We start from the raw sequence: 20979 nt of genomic DNA, 5'->3' as shown, positions 1-20979 counted from the left end.
TATATATATACATATATATATACATATATATATATATATCACATTATTATTCTTATGTATTTACATATTTAAAACCCAACATGTAACATTGACACTAATAGTTTTATTATAAAAAATAAATATTTCAATTTTAATGATTGTGAGTTTTAAAATGTGAGTGATTTGCACATAAATATAAATATTTAGGCATTGAAATATGTACGGCAGGAAAAAAAAACTTAAACAAAAGTGTGAGAAAATTAAAAATTAAGGGATGAGGGGTGTTTTAAGTTTAACACCTTCATCTTTTTAATTGTGGACACAAATTTTAAGATAATTTGACGACTCAGAAGAAAGGGACAACCAATTTATTAACTCCTCACTATAGCTGCCAGAGAATAATGGATGTCAGACGACCAATTGATACTTCGAACGACTCCCAACAAGTTCTTTGATTTGTGAGATAGGACGCCTGTCTTTGAATATAACAGAGGACCCTGTTCCTTAAAAAGACGACCGACTTTCCGTGAACAGGTCGTCAAGTACCTCTACCGTGGGTTAAGGGCTAATGAAGGACATGCGGAGCAAACAATCGACAAACTTCTCATCAATTTGTCTTATTTTTGTAATTTACTAAAAGACCCCTAAAAAAACTAATGATGAAGGGGACAAATATGTGATTTTATGGGGTTCTCGCAAATGCGCACTTCTTACTATTCATTATTATTTGTTATTCATTTTTCTTATACGCTCTATTCATTGGGTTTGTTTCGTAAACACTCTCGGATTCAACATTTGTGGAGATAAATCTCCTAATTTTATATATTTTTCTTGTAGAATTTTTACTTGCAAAATTTACTTAGTAATTAATTAAATAATATTTGATTTGTTGTTGTTAGTTCTCATGGGTCTAGTTTACTACCGCAAGGTCTCGAATTCAAATTGCGCGCACACAGACACACATATATCTACATAACACAACAATTAGGGGTGTAAACAAGCGAAGCTTAAGTGAGGCCAAACTTGTTTCGTCTTCAGCTCATTTAAAAATATCACCATTTGTGTTCGACTTATTTATATATTGAACTCAAAAAATTTGTTCATATTCGGCTCGCTTGCTTAGCGAGCTGAATACGAGCTGTTAGCGAATAATGAATTATTTTGGTAGCCATAATTTCGTAGAATGTTAATGTTAGAGACGAGATTAAATTTTATTATTTATATTAAAATATTTATTTAAATAAAATTTAATATATATTTTTATTTTTAAATTAATAATTTTAATTATATATATATTCTCGAACGAGGAGCAACTTTGACAAACACAAGTGATTAAAGTTCATTCGAATCACATATATTATTTTTTATATATAATTATATTTTTTATTATTATTATTATTATTATTATTATTATTATTATTATTATTATTATTATTATTATTATTATTATTATTATTATTATTATTATTATTATTATTTATTTTTTTTAAGCGATTCCCGGAGAGAGAAAAGGAGGTGGGAGGGAGCGAAGCAAAGGACCAGCTCTGATCGCAGAGAAAGTTCTTCAAATCTGTGTCTTGACCTCTCTCTCTCTCTCTCTCAGTTCTCTATCTTCCGTCGACTGTGATCGCCACCTCCCGTCATTCCCCTGATCTTTACCGTTCTCTTCATCTCATACGTTGGCGGCGGTGGTCTTCCATTCTCCCGGCGGCAAGCTTACTTTCTCTCTCTCTCACTAGCTTCTTCTGCAGCATTCTGCGATTAAGCGGTAGAGAGGCGTTTTTTCATTTCTCGGTATGTTGATTCTTGCTTACCTTCACGTCTTTTGTTCAGCGGCTCGTCGGAAGCGAATTAGGGTTTATGCTATTCGTTTCTAGATGTCTCACGAGTTGCTCAGTTTGTGGTTTGCAGGTTTCTGGATGGGTAGGTTTTGGTGATGTAGAATGTGGGGGTTAGGGCGTGCGGGTAGAGGCAAAGCTTGTTTTATGGGGCGATGCGGTGGATTAGGGGAATTGTGAAATTAGAGTAGATTGCGGTGGTTTTCTTTTCTTTTTGGAGTGAGGTTGGTTGGGGAATTGGATGGGGAACAAGATAGGGAGAAAGAGGCAGGTGGTTGATGAGAAGTATACTAGGCCGCAGGGGCTGTACCAGCTACGAGATATTGATCATAAGAAGCTCAGGAAGCTCATTCTTGATTCGAAGCTTGCTCCCTGTTATCCTGGAGATGACGAGGGCTGCACTCTTGATCTTGAGGAATGTCCAATTTGTTTCCTGGTAAGCCATTTTTTTTTTCTCTTTTAGGGGAAATTACATACAGACCACTCTAAACTTCCTATTTATAAATCAAACGGCTTCTTTCATTCATTTTTCAAATTCTCACTCAAATATCAAAATTCATGGTAAAACCAAAACCCAAAATTTATCATTTTTATCAAATTCTCAATAATTTGATCGTTGCATTCTTTTGTTTTAGTGATTTTCCTCTGCATTTTTGCTTTTACCTTAATTTGTAAAATTGGAATGTGATTGGTCTCTTTGTCTTTCTTATATTTACTTCTTCTTCTTCTTTTTTTCCTTTTTTGTATTCAGTACTTCCCAAGCCTTAACCGCTCAAAATGTTGCACAAAAGGCATATGCACAGGTATGGCAAAGATTAAAAAAAAAATATTTTTAAGTTCTCAGGTTGAATATTTTAATGTTAACCTCCAATTTTTTTTTCCATTGATGGGCTCAATTACTTCTTTCCAGAGTGTTTTTTGCAGATGAAACCGTCTCACTCTGCTAGGCCGTCACAGTATCCTTCCATTTATTTTGAGTATTTCATATGTTATCCATGAAATATAACATAAATTGCTGTTCTTAACCTCAAAAGATGTCCTTTTTGCAAAACTGCCAACTATGCTGTTGAATATAGAGGCGCAAAATCTAAGGAAGAGAAGGGTGTGGAACAAGTTGTGAGTTTCGCTTGTCATCTTCTTTATTATGCTGCCATTGCTCGTTGCTATATTCAGCAATTTATTTAGTATAATTATTGTTATTATGCAGGAAGAACAACGGATTATAGAAGCACAAATAAGAATGAGGCAGCGGGAATTACAAGATGGAAAGGGAAAACTGCGTAAGAAAGAAGAATCAAGTTCATCAAGTAGATCTCTTCCTCTAGCTGAAGTTGAGTATCAAGATATGCCTAGTGGCTCACATTCAGGTAATTTTTACAGTGTTTAGTTTAGGCATTTTGTTACTCGGCTAATTGACTACATTTTAAACCATCCTATTCCTATGTATTTACATATCTAAGAAAAGATTATTCTTGAATAGTATCACCTAAATACTTCATTTCATATAAAAAATATCACCATTTTAACTTTTTGAAACTGAAACACATTTTCATGCATAGGTAAGGTGGCATTTATGTAAGAATTTAAGTTTAGGTGTTTGATATGTATATACATAGAAATTGACTGGTATGTATGTAAATCTTTCTTTACATTTACTAATAAGGGCTTAATGACTATTTATGATCATAGCAAGATGTTTTAGATATTCAACTCAGGATGATGAGGCTGTTTCCTCTCAAGGCTCATGCAGTGTGGCAATAAGTGCTCGCCCGTCACACTCGATACATAACAGGTCTGTGGTTGTAAATATTGGCCATTCTTTATGTTCATGGTATTTTTTGGTTCCCTTTGGCTTCAAAGTATTTTTTTTTTGAAAATTTTCATTCTCTAGGGAATAATACATGAGTTCCTCATCATACATAAGATCAATGGTTCGTAGTGATGTTGGAATGCTTTAGCTTTTAGATATGTGGATGATTTTAGATGACTTGTGCTTATAAAGAGGCCTGAAGGTCCCTCCCCGCTCTATACACTATTTTTCTTTAGTTCCCCTTAAATCTTCTTATTCTCAATCCTCTTTGTGTGCAAAATTCCTCTCTTTCCCTTATTTTGTGGCATCATGTTATTCAACACGTGCTTAACACAAATATCGCTCTTTTAAGGTTGGTAACTTAATGGACTTTCCTATTACTTTCTCTTATGAACTAGTATGACATGTAGCAACTTCATTGTTGCATATGTTAGTATTTAGGACATTTAATTCCTCACTTCCAAGCATTTCCCTTTATGTAAATCTTAACCTAATCTTGGGTATGCATGTATCATAGCCTACATTTTAGAGATAAATTTTAATTTTTCTTTTTTTTCTTCCTCCTGACCACTCTCTTGTTCCATAGGTCTCTAACTATTTATTTTCATGTGTGATGGTGTCCAACACACAACACACAAGAAATATGTAGAAGAATTCAAGTCAAAAGAGTCCCAAGAAAGAGGAGCTAATTTTTCTCTAAAATGAGCACCATGTTGTCAACAAGTATAGAAATTATGGAGGACTCTCATATTGAGCACTTTGCTCGCCTTAAACTTAGGGTAGATTAAGGCTTCGTTTGGCGTGATAGCAGTTTATTGTAAATGTGGTTGTAAAATTGTTGTGGGGCAAGCAACTTCCTAAAAAACCGTGGTGCGAGCTAAATTATATTTTTTTTCAAAAAATAAAACAATTTCTTGCAACCACCGCACTCCAAGAATTTGGATGCAAAAAATAGCTTCCAATAAATAAATAAATAAAATAGTAAAGTAGTTCTCCAACAAAACTGGGGCGGTGGTCTTATACACAACTTACACTAAAAACTATCCCAATAGACCCTAACTTGTTATCCAAGAGAATGATTGTTAGAAGCAAATGCTTGTCATGTGTGAAGATGAAAACAATTGGATTCAAGATCAATTCCCTCAATTTGCGACATTGAATCTAGCAGAGGCCAATATGAAGGACTTCTATATTGATTAGGGCTATCAAAACGGCTCGTTGTTCGTGAACAACTCGTGGTTGACTTGTTAAAAACTCTTATTCGATTCGTTCGCTTAGTTAAAGAGCCGAACACGAAGACTTTTTTTTAAGATGTTTTTTTTTTCTTTTTATATATATATATATATATATAATCGATGAGCAGTATTTTAAAAAATTTAGTTGACTACAAGGATACAAAGATTTATAATCAATTAAAATTATTAATTAAATAAATAGAATAAAAATATATTAAATTATATTTAAAAGATATTTTAATATCTACAATAATATTTAAATCTTGTCTCAACCCCTTAACATTCTACGACTGCGTGATTAGAGTTATCAAAACGACTTTTTGTTTGCGAACAACTCGTGTTCGGCTCGCTAAGGAAAGAGCTGAACACGAATAGGGATATTTTTTAATGAGGCTCGCTCGTGTTCGACTCGTTTACACCCCTAATGTTGATCACCTAACATCTTGTAAGCATAATTCTGTTATCCTTTTTAAGATGTTGAAAAAGGGCGAAATGAATTTCATATTTCTTTGTGTTTTCTTGTTTGTTTGTTGAGTTTTCTATTTTAATGAAATTTGTATATTTGATTCAACAGCTAGTTCACGACCATCTTAGCTTTTTTTTTGTCTTTTTTATTCTTACATTCCCCATCTTGCCTTCTGCATCGGTGCTTATCCTCTTATTATTTGCTTGTCCTTTTTTGTAAGTTTGGGCTGCCCATTTTCCTGGGCAGAGTTAGTAAGTGAAAGTGATATTAAAGATGTGATTGCTATGCATGTCAAAGTGAAGGCTTGGGTGTTAAATATGTAAATGCATAAGAATTGTCTGGTATGTATGTAAATGCCCCAATAAAATTATTTGAATTTTTTTTTACTGGAGGATTGTGCATACAATGGTAACTAATTGTGTCATCCTAACAGTTGAATTCCAACTACTCGTTGGATGAGTAGCTGTTTGCAATGATATGGAAATCGTAAGAATTGTTTTTGGAATCGGAAAAATAACCTTTTCCTACAATGCAATTGCTTATATGATTTTAGAATTTGTGACCATATCTATGATCGTCCCTAAATCAAAATTTCTCGATTAATTGTTTGCTTAAGACTAGTTTTTTGTTAATTTTGATTTCTAGTAATGAATCTCTGTTGAAATCAACTTTGTTTTGCCTTCATTATACCCATACCCCTTTACATTCAAGGCATCAGATTGTATGGATTGCTAACCTCTCCAGCAAATTCCTCTCAAATGAAAGCCAACTTTTCTTTCTTCAAGACTTTGGGCATTCATGTTAAATTGGAAGATTTACATATGTACCAGTTCATTCCAATGTATTTACATATTTGATACCTAAAATTCAATTTTTATATACATGCTACCTTGCCTATAAATGAAAAGGTGTTTTACATTTTAAAAGTTAAAATGATGATTTTTTATGTAAAATGAAAGATTTGCATGGCATAAATGTAAGAAAGTTTAGATGTTAGATTTGTCAATGCCCCTTTAGAATTCTCTTATAAGCTTTATGAGCATTGGACTTTATTTCCAAATCTTCATCTGCTAATTCATGACTTGGTGTTGTGCATAAGCAGTGGCTCATTTCCTATATTGGAGAGAAAGCATTGTGTTTTTTGAATAGGTGAGCTTGAGCTTGAGTGGGTTTAGTTATCATTTCCTACATAAGCAGTGGCTCATTCAGCTTAGCTCATTCAACAAATAATCCAAAATTTGAAGTTATGTTCGACTTGTTTACTTATGAACATGAATGATACTTGAAACAAACATATAGATTAGAGGATATACAGGCTACCACACATATAGAGATTTTTGGATACCAATGTGGATTATAAACATGTGCATGTGCACAATTGAACCACGTGACATATGACTTTTTGCATGAATTTTAGAAATTTCTATTTTTAATATTTTCTAGTTTTATTATTTTCTATTTTTAGTGATGTTTACTTTTAGAATTAGTTATTATTGGTAATTTCTATCTTTTTCTAGCATGAGAATTTTGCAGTTTTTCTGATGTGGTGGCATTCCCATGCTATTTATATCGTAACTGAGTCTTAGAAAATTGAGATGGAATAATTATTTTTCCCCTCCCAAAATCACAAGATATCAGAACGGGAAATAGCTGTCGAAATTGCGGTTGAATCTCGTTGGCTGCGTTTGTTGTGTGTTTTGAGCATTGTGATCGCCTCCTTTCGCTCTGCTCTTGCCCAAAACCTTACGACATTTTCGTGACTGTAGCTAGCTGGGAATACAAATGAGATCGCAATACAAAGACTTACGAATTGCAATTCCGCAACATATCGATCCCTTAGAGTTTGATCTCCTTGTGATTCGACAACTTTCTTAGTCATTGAGGGTTCTAGATCAGTGAGCTTCGGGCCTAACATGACATCGAGAGTATGATTTCTTCTTCATGGACTTCATTACAGACGTGAAATAACTCGCGAAAGAACTTTGATCTCGTGATTTCAATCGTAGTTATTTCTCTTACAAGTAGCTTCTCTCGAGTCGGAATCGGCGGAGGAACCCATGCTGCTGCTCAGGCTTCTACACCTCAAGGTATCTGATGCACGTGTGTTTTCGTCATCAATTAGGCGAGTGCGGAAAAATTCTTCTAGTTCTCCTCCCATTTGACGCATTTGACTTAGGTTCGGGTGCTCCATCTTGCATTCGATTTTTGTCCTTGAAGACCTTTCACTAGCAGAGGCAGTAATCACCAAATTTGGATCTCTCGACGATGACCAAATATGTGATTGTTTGCGCGACTGTTTCCTGCTTTTGCTATCGTGACCAAACTCGACTAGTGTTTTTGTACTATTCTTTCTACCTTGATGATGTCATACAAGTTGGCTATGATAACCCTTGTAGTAAGGGGCGGTGATACGAACAAAGAAGGCAAAATAAACCATGGTGCGAGCATTGTAAAAAATCATGAAGACATGTTCGAAACTTTATGGTAAACTCACAAATTGGAAACCAAAATCTGAACAGGAAGGTTGGGCTTATCAAGCCACTGCTGATGACATTCGAGAGTCCTCTGTTCGAGAGTCCTCTGCTAATTCAGATGCAATATTTTTCACTGAAGAACAATTAGAGCACCTACATAAGTTGTTTCAATCTCCAAAATGTCACTGCTTTTTTCTTGTTCTTCAGTTCACAAGGGTAACTCCCTAGCCACTGTATTGTTAGGTGTTAACCTTAACTTTATTTATTCTTGTATAATTGATTCTTGTGCAACTGATCATATAACTTGTTTTAAATTATTCTCATCTTATAGACATTGTGCATAAAACGGTTGATGGTTCCTTCTCGACAATTTTAGGGATAGAAACTGTAAAACTTGTATCTTTGTTAACCCATTGTGATGTGTTTCATGTTTTCAATTTATTTTATAATCTATTATCCATTAGCAAAATTACTTATGATTGTCGGTGTTTAGTGAATTTCTATTCTTGTTGTTGCGAGTTTTAGGAATTGATCACTTCGAGGTTGATTGACAGTGTTAAAAAAAACTAGATTATTTTTTATGATAAACTTGATGTGAATTGACTATGTCGAAGTACTTTAAAATTTGATATTTCTTTCAAAGATAATGATATGATATTATGACATAGATTAGGTCATCCTAACTAGGGGTGTCAATTCGGCTCGGCGGAGTCGGGTTCGAGTCTGACCCGAATCGGGTCAAACCGAACTCGTCGCGAATAATAAACAAGTTGAATTCTCTGATCCGAACACAACTCAAAAATATTTGGGTCAACACGAACTCAGATTTTTTGAATCGAGTTTGAGTTGTGTTGACATGTCGGGTCAATTTTTGACACTTAGGAATGTTAATTTGGGTTGGCGGGTTGGGTTCAAATCAAACTCGAAAATGACCCAACCCGAATTAGGTCAACCGGAAACCGACCCGAATAATAAACATGTCAAATTCACTGACCCGAACTGACTCAAAAAATATTCGGGATAATTCAAACCCTAATTTTTTCGAGTCGAGTTCAAGTCATGGTGTCGGGTTAATTTTTGACACCCCTAATTTCAAATTCACTGACCCGAACTGACTCAAAAAATATTTGGGATAATTCAAACCCTAATTTTTACGAGTCGAGTTCAAGTCGTGGTGTCGGGTTAATTTTTGACACCCCTAATCATAGTTTTTAATATTTAAAATTCTTGTTTCTCATTTTATTTTAAAATAATAATTTTTTATTTTTCTAATGTAAAGTTTGTCAGCTTGTCAATCATCATCATGTATTTGTTCCTTCTCAAGTTTACAGACCAACTACATATTTTTTTTCTGATTCATAGTGATATCTAGGGTCCTTGTAAACATCTTACACCATTAGAAAAAAAAAAATGTTTTGTAGTTTTTACTGATATTCACACAATGTTAAGTTTGGTGTATTTTAATGGAAGAAAAATTTGAAGTGGAAACAATTTTTAAAAACTTTTACACTATGGTCCAAACACAATTTCAATAAATTATTTAAATATTATAAGTGATAATTACTGAGAGTATTTTAAAAATATTTTGGGTCAAATTTTTTTTGAAAAAGAAATAGTTCATTAAGTCAACACCCCCACAACAAAATCATGTGGCTAAAAGAGAACATTACTTATTGGAAGTAGCTCGAGTATTACTATTTAAAATTCAGGTGCCAAAATATCTAGGGTGAAGTTTTTCTGATTGCTACATTCTTTGTTAATGGAATACTCAATAAAGTTTTAAACTTTGAAACACCTTTTGATGTTTTTTCAATAAATTTATCAAATAAAAGTTTGTCTTTACTTTAAAAAATATTTTTATATACTGCATTCGTTCACATTTATAGTCATAATCAAGAAAAACTTAAATCCCGAGTTATAAAATGTGTTTTTTGGTTATGCTCTCGCCCAAAACAACATAAATATTTTGGTCTTATTTTAAAAAAAAAATTTAGATTACAACCATTTTTTTCATCTCATCTTCGGGGGGGGGACAAAACAAAGATTCAACTACTATTTTCAAGATTTTCTTCAAACTGAAGACTTACGAAATATCTCCTCAACTTTGATTGTTTAACCTAAAAATCCAAGCTACATTTTATGAGAAGAAAGCGGGTACAAGTTTTTTAGATAATTAAGACGATTCAACTCTTCCTACAACGCCATCTCATGATGTTTATAATTCTATAATAACTAATAAAGAGATTTTCTTCAAACTGAAGACTTACAAAATATCTCCTCAACCTTGATTGTTTAACCTAAAAATCCAAGCTACATTATATGAGAAGAAAGCGGGTCCAAATTTTTTAGATAATTAAGACGATTCAACTCTTCCTACAACGCCATCTCATGATGTTTATAATTCTATAATAACTAATAAAGAGAAAACAAAATAAAAGAACTATGTTATTTGTGTCATTTGACATTGTCTACTCGTGGAAAACGACAACTCAAAAGAAAGAGTCTATAAATCATTTGCATTGCCCATAATCAATGAGTTTTTAGATAATGTCTTCATTGAGTCTTTACCCCATGATCAGTCCACTTCATCTTCGAGTTATGAGTCTTCTAGTCCTGAACCTAAGTCTAGCCCTAATCCTAAATCTATTGATTCCATTCATCATATTGCTCCTTATAAGGGGGGTGTGGTCTTGCACCGAATATCAATTTTCTCATTATGTGTTATATGAAAATTTCACCCTTTTTCGAGCTTTTAAGTCACATTTGTCTTGTATGAAGATTCCTACTACAGTGTATGATACTCTGAAAGTTTCTAAATGGAAGAAGACCGTGTTCGAGGAGATTAAAACTCTAGAAAAAAATGACATGCAAATTGGTTGAACTACCTAGATGAAATAAAATTGTCAAATACAAATGGGTGTTTACAACCAAAGATAATTCTAATGGCTCTCTAGAACCGTACAAGGCACGATTGGTTGCCAAGTGATTCACTCAGATCTATAATATTGATTACTTAGAGACATTTGCTCCTGTTACAAAAATAAACTCTATAAGAATTCTTCTGTCACTTACACTTAATTTGGACTGACCCCTACAACAGGTAGATATAAAAATATTTTTCTCAATATGAACTCAGAGGAAGAACTGTACATGGATGCACCTCCAAGATTTAGTGAGAAATTTGAAATAAAGGTGCGTGAATTAAAAATAATTTTATATGGTTTGAAGTAGTCACCGAAAGTATGGCTTGAGAAATTTACAATGTTTGTTAAAAGTTGGGGTTATATTCAAGGGCAAAGAGATCATATAGTGCTCTTCAAATATTCAAATGATGGGAAAATTTTCATACTGATTGTGTATGTGGACGATATAATTGTCACCGGAGATGACATATATAAAATGAACCGGTTGAGTATTTCACTCATCAATTTTTGAGACCAAAAACTAATGATCTCTGATTCCTTGCATGGGGTTTGCTAGATTAAAGAGAGATCGTTGTTTTCCAACAGAAGTATGTTTTTGATTTTCTAAAAGAAACTAGGATGAGTTGTTGTACTCTCGTAGACACTCTAATTAATCCCAGTCAGAAACAAAGAGACGAGCATGAAGATGACCCAGTGAATACAACTCAATATCAAAACTTAGTGGGAAATTTGATATATTCATCACATACATGACCAAATATCGGATTTGTTGTAAGTTTAGTAAGCCAATTTATGCATTCGTCCTTTGAAAAACATCTTGGAGTAGTTAACATGATTCTCAAACATCTTAAAAGTACACCAGACAATGACTTACTGCTTTAGAAGACCACATGACAGAACAAGAGGCATACACCGATGTAAATTGGGTGAGTTCAGCTATTGACAAGAGATCGATGTTCGGATACTATACTTATGTATGAGAAAATCTGATTACATGGCGAATTAAAAGATATAATGTGGTGGCAAGGAGTAATGCCGATAAAATATTGAGCTATGACTAATGGAGTATGTGAGATGCTATTGTCGAAGAGAATTCTTGAAGAGCTATAGATTTCTATAAACTCGCCAATGAAGTTGTAATGTGACAACAAAGTTAACTTGAGCATTGCAGAAAATCCAATGCAATATGATTGTACAAAACATGTGGAGATTGATGGATACTTCATATCAAAGAAGATTGATTATGGAACTATATGCATGTCTTTTTCTTCGATAACGCAACAAATAACATATATCTTCACTAAAGGATTGTTCAGGTTTGGTTTTGAGTTCTTTGAAAGTTTAGCATGATAAATATCTATGCTCCAACTTGAGAGAGTTCCATAATTTTAGAAATTTCTTCTTTTGGATCTTCTATTTTTTTATTCTTATTTTTAATCGTTTCTATTTTTAGCACTAGCCATTGTTGATAATTTCTATTTACTTTTTTTTTATCATGAAGATTTTGTAGCTTTCCTAATGTGATGGCCTTCCCTTGCTAGTTATCTTGTAACCGAGTCTTACGAAATTGAAGATGAATAATTTTTTTTCCCTCCCAAAACTTATACTTTAAGCACTGATAGGCATTACAAGCCGCCTGATGTATGAGTGGCCCACCACGATTCCCTCGATCCCTCGATCTCGGGATCGGATTGCGAACTAACTTGAAAGGCAATCCTGTCTCGGGAGTCTATAGCGGGAATTTCCCTCCGCTGAAAGGGACCAACCCATATGGAACCTCATTTTATACCTATTTTGAATTGAATTAGTGCTAAATTTTGCTTGAGACTATTTATATCTTGTTATTTCCTGTTTCTGAGACTTTTACTATGATTTTGTGTATTTGGAGATTTTAATCTCTGATTTCTACCCTATGGAGTGTTGTATGGTCCTCTTTTGCAAGTGCTATACATAGAACTTGTTCATAATAGATAGTGGATCTCCCTTGGCAACTGTGCCTCATTAGAATTGGTTTTCTTGATTCTTTCTGCTGTTTTCAGCCCAGACAGCTGCTGAACTCCTCCTATCTCCTTCCAAATGTCGCCGACCTCACATCTTTTCATTCCCTTGATATTCTATCATCACTTCCCCACTAGACCCGCCTCTTAAACTCCTAGGAAATCTAGAATGGCATCAATGCCAGTCTAGAAAGCTTGTGGGGTGGTTCGTTGCAAGTGAAATAAAGTTACCGTCATATGAGAGAGGAGGCTTCTTGTGAAGATAGTTATAGGTTTTAGGGGAATTAAAACCTCAAAGCAAGCATCATAGACAACATGTTTATGTCGCAGTTCACATTTTATGCAGAGTAAATAGTTTATGTCAATCTTGTTTGTGGAAGTGATTATTATTATGGCGTATTTTATTCTTTGTCAAAGTGGCTTGTTTCTATAGTTTTTGCGACTCTGTATTTTCATAGTGGTTGATGCAGCCAGCTTAATGTATTGAGAAGTATTGTTTAGGCTTTAGCCCTGCCAGTTTCTACTTTATTTTTTTGACAAAGCTTGTTAATCTTATGGATTTCAAATCCTTTACCATGATACATAGTAAAGTGCCAAAACGCTCTCCTAACTTTCTGTAAAAAAGGACACTTTAGTCTCCAATTTTATAAAAGTTTAGGGAATAGTGCCAAAACGCTAGACTTTTTGCATGGGGGCCATTTTAATCCTAGTGTTTATAAAAATGTCAATTTAGTCTCCAACCTCTTTTAATATGGGTTGAAATACGTGTGGACTGTTTTAATTTGCATTAAAAGTGTCTAAGGACTTGTTTAACATATTTATAAACTCTGGAATTAAAATAATCTCATTTAAATAGTGAGGGAAATATTCTGACATTTTACTCTGAAAATGAAATTATCCCATGATGCAGTTGTTTTAGCTCAAAGATTTTTTTTGTTGTAATTTCATAAAATATACCATGATGCAGGGAAGATAACTTTGACCCGGACCTTGAGAACATGATGATCATGCAAGCGATCTGGCAGTCTATGCAGGTGATGTAACAAGCAGCTTTTTTTTAGGGACATTTACATACATAGAGCCCAATTCTTATTATGTATTTACATATCTCATATCTCACCTAAACTTTCATATTCACACACATAGCACTCAATAAATATGAAAGTTTAGGTATGAGATATGCAAATATATAAGAATTGCGTGATGGGTATGTAAATTTTGCTATATTTTTTGGCTTATAATTTAGGTGAGAGTATGGTATCAAAAGGTTCCTCATTAAGTAGAATGCTTCCTATTATGATTACTATACATTAAGCAAATTTTATGCCTTAATTATACTGCCATATCACATGAGTATTTCACTTGATTTCTCATTAAGCCTTGCACATCCACAGCCCAGCTCCTTTGGCACAACGCATGCCTCACAAGACTTGTGTATTTACATATGAACATCTACAGTTTTCCATCTACATATATAGTATTCAAATCTTTAACATCAAAGTAATAGTATCATTAATATTAAGTTTTTAAAATAGTAAAGTACTAGTACTCGAAGTGTTAGGCACATTCAGGGTGGCCATTCCTTTTAAATGTCTACATATATATAATATATATATGAAGTTGCATGCTAACAATGCTATTTGTATTTACACGCAATTCTTATGTTCCCACTCCTCTCTCACTCTCTCTCTCACTCTCACTCTCTCTCACTCTCACTCTCTCTCCAAGTAGCAGCAAATTAATATAAGAAAACAGCAGAAAACTTCATATCTGATCAACCATTTCCTCTTGGAACAGGAGCAAGAAATGCAATCATCTCCCTCATCCTGTAACATCAATAATTTACCCATTCAACCCTTATTCTCAGATAATTGTTTCAACTGTAATTCTACTTTTTCGACCAATCCATCTCCTTCCAACACCCTCCCTTCCACAATCCCTGATCTATCATCGCCCCACCACATCTGCGGCAGCCTGACAACTTTGCCCACCAACCTCCCCCCCATCTCCACCATGCTCCCGTGCCTCACTTTTCCCGTCAATAACTGGAACGAAGAACTCGAACTCGAACATAGCCATCGACTACCCGATCCCACACAGGACCAGTGGATGATAATGAATGATGGATCGAATATGATCGAAGCGGATATGAACTATTCTGAGTCAAACATCCTAACCAATGCCGTCGGAATGTCGACGCGAAGTATGGCTCCCGGCGACGTTACTCCTGAGAATTTTGAGGATCAAATGATGCTGACAATGGCTGTTTCAGCGGCGGAAGCTGGAGCGAGGATGAACTCTCTGGAATTAATGTGGTTATAGATTTAAACCTGGTTTTTTGAATGGACTATGTGAATTATATGAAGGCTGCTCGGAGCTTCATGAGTTTATCAATGGAGGTGAACTATTTGATGGCTTTCAGATAACCAGCAACTAAAAGAGTAGTGCTTTTTAGGGTTTTGATATACTTGGTGGGGAGAGGAAGGGGGTGATGGGAATGGTTAGTGGAGATGATTTTGATTTGTAATTTCTCTCTGACATGAAAATGTTAAATAATTTGTTGGTTTTTTTTTTTTTGGGGTGAGATTTTAGTGATCAGATTTGTATTATTAGTAGTTATAAAGTTTGATGAGAAATATTATGTGTCAAGTTATCATGACTAAAAAAGGGTGAATTTAAGCATTTAATGCCTATTCTATTGTGTGTTGAAAATAATAAATATCACTCAGTGGCAGAGTCGTAAATATGCGTTGTTGGAAGCTGAGTGATTGAATGATTTGGTGTGTTAATTTGATATTGAGGTAATATATTAAGAGATGAATTGCATATTTACCTCAAAAGAATGTATATGGTGCATTTCTTAAAGTGTATGGGGTGAAAATGCAAATGTTTACTTCCATAAAAACAACTTTATAAAATATCTTTTGTGCTTGAAGCTGAGACATGTTTGGGGGTCTAGACCGCTTTTTTTTTGGCAATCGCAACGTATATTAACTCTTAATTCTAGCCATTCATTATAAAGTATATATATCATATATCCTTAATTTTTTTATGCTTGAAGCTGAGACATGTTTGGGGGTCTAGACCGGTTTTTTTTTGGCAATCGCAACGTGTATTAACTCTTAATTCTAGCCATTCATTATAAAGTGTATATATCATATATCCTTAATTTTTTTTAAAAATATTTTATTTTAATATTATTTCTGACACATGTTTGGGGTGTGTCGGGCACATGGCTGTCTAAGACATGTCCAACTCTACACGCCTCCTTATTCAAGAGTGTATGTGCTCTCGTGCATCATAGTCGATATCAAAAGATCAATTATTTTGCACTTTTTAATAAGTTCTACATAAATTATATTTGAAATGCATTGTTTAGCATTCATGAAATATCATTATCATAACCTCTAGTAGTTTTTTCTTCAATTATATGAAGATATTAAAAATCACTATTTTCATTCATTCTTATTATATTATATATATATATTTTTATTTATATTATTGTTTTCTAATTTCTAATAACTAATTTTAATGGAATATTTTATACCTTTAATTGTGAATGATCAAACCATCTACTTTCAATCACCTTGCACTCCAATATTCTTTTTTTCTAATATACAAATTTATATATAATAATTTTTCGATAAAAAATTATGCTAGTTGTCGACTACCTAATACAATCCTCTATTTTTCACATCCCGGACGTGAGCCCTCCTGGTTTGGTCACATTATACATCAATCATTTGATGATCCAGTCAGAAGAGTAAATGTTTTATATTTAAATTATGTTAAGAAAGATAGAGATAAGCCTAAAAAAATTAGCGTATAAAAAAAGTTATCTTACCTTACATTTATCGATCTTAACGCTAATTTTTGAAAAAAATCTTGGATATCAACAACTTTACCCCCATCATATTATATTTGCTCATAAAACTCTATTATCACTTCTCCATTTAACCATATTACTAGCTCTAGAAGATATATCTTTATCAATATCCCCATTACTCCATATAATATACAAAAAAAATAAATACAACAATCATTTTCTACTTATACTAGATAATTACTATTGAACATAACAAACTCTATAATTATGTTTAATGGACTCAAATCATTACGCTAATAACTCTGAATTCTCTATGCACTACATATTATGCTCACAATTTTAATTTTGGAAGATTTACATACATACCACTGCATTCTTATTTATTTACATATATACTACCTAAACTTTAATATTTACATTCATAACACTCAAATCTTCAACATCACATCAAAAATATAACTTTACCAACTTTTAAAAAAATAAAATGCATCTTTATATGCATGGGCATATAACACTTTGGTGTTATAAAGACAAATATTGAACTTGAGGTGTCAGACAATGTAAATCCATAGGAATTGTTGGGGTACATATGTAAATTTCCACAGAAGACAAAAGAGAGAAGTATAGAACAATGAACAACTAAATCAAATATCCATAGCAATATAATTAAGAGCTTCATGTCACAAAATATGGGAAAATAAATGAATAAAGAATATAAACGAAGTATGCGAAACTTTTGATGCATTGAGCAGGTTAAGTAGAACACAACAATAATAATCTACAAAATAATAATAAAGATTAATTAAAAATGTGGCTGCCATAATCGTGATTAAATTTCTCATACCGATGAGCATGGAGATGAGCTGATGGTCTTGTGTTTCTCAGAGCCACCTCAATATCTTCAGGTGTGATGGCACCAACGGCAGGCAACTCTGTAATTCATTAATGTATTTAGGGGCATTTACATACTTTATTTTTTACATTTATACCGCCCGAATGCTGCATATCACATCGAAAATACCACGATTTTAGCTTTTAAAAGGTGGAATACACCTTTTCATGCATGGGTAAGGTGGCATATATGTAAATACTAAAGTTTTAAGTGTTAGATATGTAAGAACAAAAGAACTGAATGGTGTGAATGTAAATCTTTCTTTGGGTTTTGTTTTGGGTAGTGTAGCATTTCTATTTACAAAACAGTCATAATATATTTATGGGAAATTTACATACGTAGGACACAATTCTTATGGATGTGCGCATCTCACACACGTTTAGCGTTTTACCTATGTGTGAAATGATGGAATTGACTATTAAAAGATGGTAATTTATGCTATTTTTGATGTGATATGAAAGAATTGAGTGCTATGAGTGCAAATAAAGAAGTTTATGATGTGAGATATGTAATTCCATGAGAATTGCGTGCTGTGTAAGTAAATGTCCCTAAATTTATATATATTTAGATATGATCAAATAATCGAGAGTAAAGCTCACCTTCCTCCGGCACTTTGTCCGGTCGGCTTTCCAAATATGCCATCAATCTCCTTAGTGGCTGCATGGCTGCTTCTTTGCACACTAAACGAATATCAGATCCTGAATAGCCGTCTGTTTTCTCCACCAGATAATCATAAGGCATTTCAGAATCCCCAGAAGAAGTCAGAAGCTCCTCAAACATGGCTTGCCTGGCTTCTGGTTCAGGAAGAGGCACAAGAATCTGATGGAATAAGGTTTAGGGGAAACATACTTGGAACTAGGAGCTTGTTCGGAATCAATTTTGTATATTATTTTTTACTTTTATTTTTAAAAACAAGTTAGATTTATTTTAAGCGACAAACATGTTTTGTTTCAAATCAAAACATAAATAAAATGAAACAAAAATTGGAAAATTAAAAAAAAAACAGAAATAAAAGTGATCCCAAAGTGCCTTTAAACAATTATAATAAATATTGGTTTAGGTTCAATCATAATGAAAATCTTTAACCAACAATGGAATATAGAATGAAAAAAAAAGGAAAAAGAAGAAAAAAACAACATAATGTAAATGCACCCTACATTAAGCCCTTGCAATTAATTAGAGGGTGAAAAGACAAAGTTAATAACAATTTCCACCATGGGATATTTTGCAATGATCTAAAAAAATGAAAAAAATTACGTCAAGATATAGATCTTAAGCCCATTGAATTTTACTTATGATAAGTACAATACAAATTTCAATTGATTACTCATCTACTGCACTAATCTCAAAACTAATCCAATACTTTGAGAGTCATTCTGACCTAATTTTTAATCGGGGGCATTCACATACATATCACACAATTCTTATGTATTTACATATCTCACTACATATCTCACACATCTCACACATAAATTTTCATATTTACATAACATTTTGGTGCTTTAAACTTATGCATGAAAAGGTGTAATTCACTTTTAAAAGGCGCTACTAGTGCTTTTTTATGTGATATTAAATCTTTTGAGTACTATGTATGTAGACATGAATGTTTGGTGTGCAATATATGTATAAGAATTGTGTGCCACTAACGTAAATTTGCCTTTTAATTGAATTTGTTTTGACAAACAAATCAGCAATGACCGACAATGCTGGTAAGATCACATTCCAATTAAATGCTAATATAACATTCCAATTCTTATGTATTTACATAACTCACACCTAAACTTTTATATTTCCACATAACAAATAAATATCTAATTTATCATAAAACATATAACTCACTACTTTTTAAAAGTCAACTACACATTTTCATGCATAGGTTAGAGCACAAAAATACTACATATATAAATATATATATATATATATATATATGAACATGAAAGTTTAGGTGTGAGATAGGTAAATGCAAAAGAATTGTTTGTGTAAATTTCCCATGAAAAAATAACTCCAAAGAACACTTTATCCATTTAATCAACAATGGAAAACTAGCACAAAGGATACCCTCTTATCAAGGCGTCTGAGCATGGCTGCATCAAGTTCCCAAGGAAGGTTTGTTGCAGCTAAAACAAAAACAAGTTCATCTGTCTTTGTCAAACCATCCATCTGCACTCAAAAGGGCAACGTAGATACATATTATTAAAGGGCATCGGTTGGTGAATTTACATACATACCACATAATTTGTACGCATTTACATATTTAACACACAAACTTTTGATATTTACTAATGTAATACTTTAGTGTTATAATCATAACAAAAAATATGTTTCAAAAGGTGTGATTCACTTCTGAAAAATTAATATTAGTGGTATCTTTAAATGATGCTAAAAATTTGGTGATATATAAGAAAATATTTGAATTAAAATGTTAGAGAAGTATATAAGAATTGTGTCGTATGAATGAAAATCCCTCTTTTTATTTTTCTATAGAATAAAAGAGTATAAATAAACACATAATCGCATAAACCTTAGCCTAAAACTATTACGTAAAAACATTGAAACAATGACCATCAACATAGGAAACAGTGGATAAAATTGCGGAGTCTCTACTCCAAAAAGCAGTTAATATTTGGGGCATTTACCTGCATACCACCCAAAGCTTATGTATTTACATATCTAACATTTAAAGTTTAATGTTTACATTTATACAACCCATATATTTCATATCGCATATAAAATACTATTATTTTAACTTCTTAAAAGTGAAATACACATTGTCATGCATGGGTAAAGTGGTAAATATGTAAAAATTGAGGTTCAGGTGTTAGAAATGTAAACATAAGAATTGAGGAATGCATGTAAATCTTCCTTAATATATATATAGAAAAAATTGCCTGTAAAAGAAGCTCAGTTTTTAAACGACGACTGGCTTCATGCTCGCTATGTGCTTCACCACGTTGACTAATGATGGCATCAATCTCATCGAGAAAAATAGTAGATGGCGCATGATGCCTGGCGAGCTCGAACAAAACGCGTACCAACTTTTCTGAGTCGCCTGTAAATGAGAAAAAAAATGTTATATAGGCCGTCACATTGGATCTAATGGAAGGATTATACAACCTAAGCAAAGACAATAAAGTTGCAATAAACCTCAGTATCATCTTATATGGTGATGTAGAATAAAAAAACTAATCAGCTTCGATAATTTTATCATATTAGATATGCGGCATTTACATACATTACCACCCAATTCCTATGCATTTACATAGCTAACATCTAAACATTGCTTTTTACAAATACATCACCCAAATCATCATATTACATTAAAAAATACCACTACTTTAAATTTTAAAAAGTGAAATACACCTTTTTCATGTATAGTTAAAGTAGCATATATATAAAAGTTGAAGTTTTGGTGTTAGAAATATAAATACATAAGAATTAAGTGGTATGTATGTAAATCTTCCATAATATATATATAAATATATAAATATATAAATATATATAAATATATAAATAAATAAATATATATAAATATATAAAT

At 32.9% G+C, this 20979-nt stretch overlaps 2 protein-coding genes across 4 annotated transcripts in view; one reads left to right on the top strand and one right to left on the bottom strand.

The window, feature by feature from the left end:
- The first annotated feature begins 1477 nt into the window (after nucleotides 1-1477).
- Nucleotides 1478-15428, top strand: LOC110022276. 3 transcript variants are annotated; one of them, XM_020721130.1, is made up of 9 exons: nucleotides 1478-1773; nucleotides 1891-2253; nucleotides 2569-2620; nucleotides 2728-2773; nucleotides 2852-2933; nucleotides 3025-3184; nucleotides 3507-3609; nucleotides 13691-13757; nucleotides 14521-15428. In XM_020721130.1, exons 2-9 carry the CDS (start codon nucleotides 2059-2061, stop codon nucleotides 15043-15045), a joined length of 1230 nt encoding a protein of 409 aa, XP_020576789.1. In that variant the 5' UTR covers nucleotides 1478-1773; nucleotides 1891-2058; the 3' UTR covers nucleotides 15046-15428. The 3 variants fall into 3 exon arrangements, with proteins under 3 accessions (XP_020576789.1, XP_020576790.1, XP_020576791.1); XM_020721131.1 differs by having other exon boundaries at nucleotides 1877-2253; XM_020721132.1 differs by lacking the exon at nucleotides 1478-1773 and having other exon boundaries at nucleotides 2203-2253; nucleotides 2742-2773.
- Nucleotides 15429-17189: 1761 nt separating this feature from the next.
- Nucleotides 17190-20979, bottom strand: part of LOC110022260 (katanin p60 ATPase-containing subunit A-like 2) — a 28988-nt gene continuing 25198 nt past the window's right edge. The window contains exons 6-9 of the mRNA XM_020721106.1: nucleotides 20330-20490; nucleotides 19500-19601; nucleotides 18041-18260; nucleotides 17190-17481 (exon numbers count right to left, since the gene is read on the bottom strand). Coding sequence (XP_020576765.1) covers nucleotides 17348-17481; nucleotides 18041-18260; nucleotides 19500-19601; nucleotides 20330-20490 — 617 coding nt within the window. The 3' untranslated portion in view covers nucleotides 17190-17347. The remainder of the gene's footprint in view (nucleotides 17482-18040; nucleotides 18261-19499; nucleotides 19602-20329; nucleotides 20491-20979) is intronic.

The sequence above is a fragment of the Phalaenopsis equestris genome, unplaced genomic scaffold (assembly GCF_001263595.1).
Source record: "Phalaenopsis equestris unplaced genomic scaffold, ASM126359v1 Scaffold000180, whole genome shotgun sequence".
In the NCBI taxonomy this organism is placed as follows: Eukaryota; Viridiplantae; Streptophyta; class Magnoliopsida; order Asparagales; family Orchidaceae; genus Phalaenopsis; species Phalaenopsis equestris.
Note: the sequence above shows the minus strand (reverse complement) of the source record. Positions and strands in the feature narration are given on the sequence as shown.

Bases quoted from the DNA above. Each gene is read 5' to 3' on its own strand.
- LOC110022276 (XM_020721130.1), top strand. From the start codon at position 2,059: ATGGGGAACAAGATAGGGAGAAAGAGGCAGGTGGTTGATGAGAAGTAT. The intron at 2,621-2,727 runs GTATGGCAAAGA...ACTTCTTTCCAG, and splicing joins CACAAAAGGCATATGCACAG to AGTGTTTTTTGCAGATGAAA. The intron at 2,934-3,024 runs GTGAGTTTCGCT...GTTATTATGCAG, and splicing joins AGAAGGGTGTGGAACAAGTT to GAAGAACAACGGATTATAGA.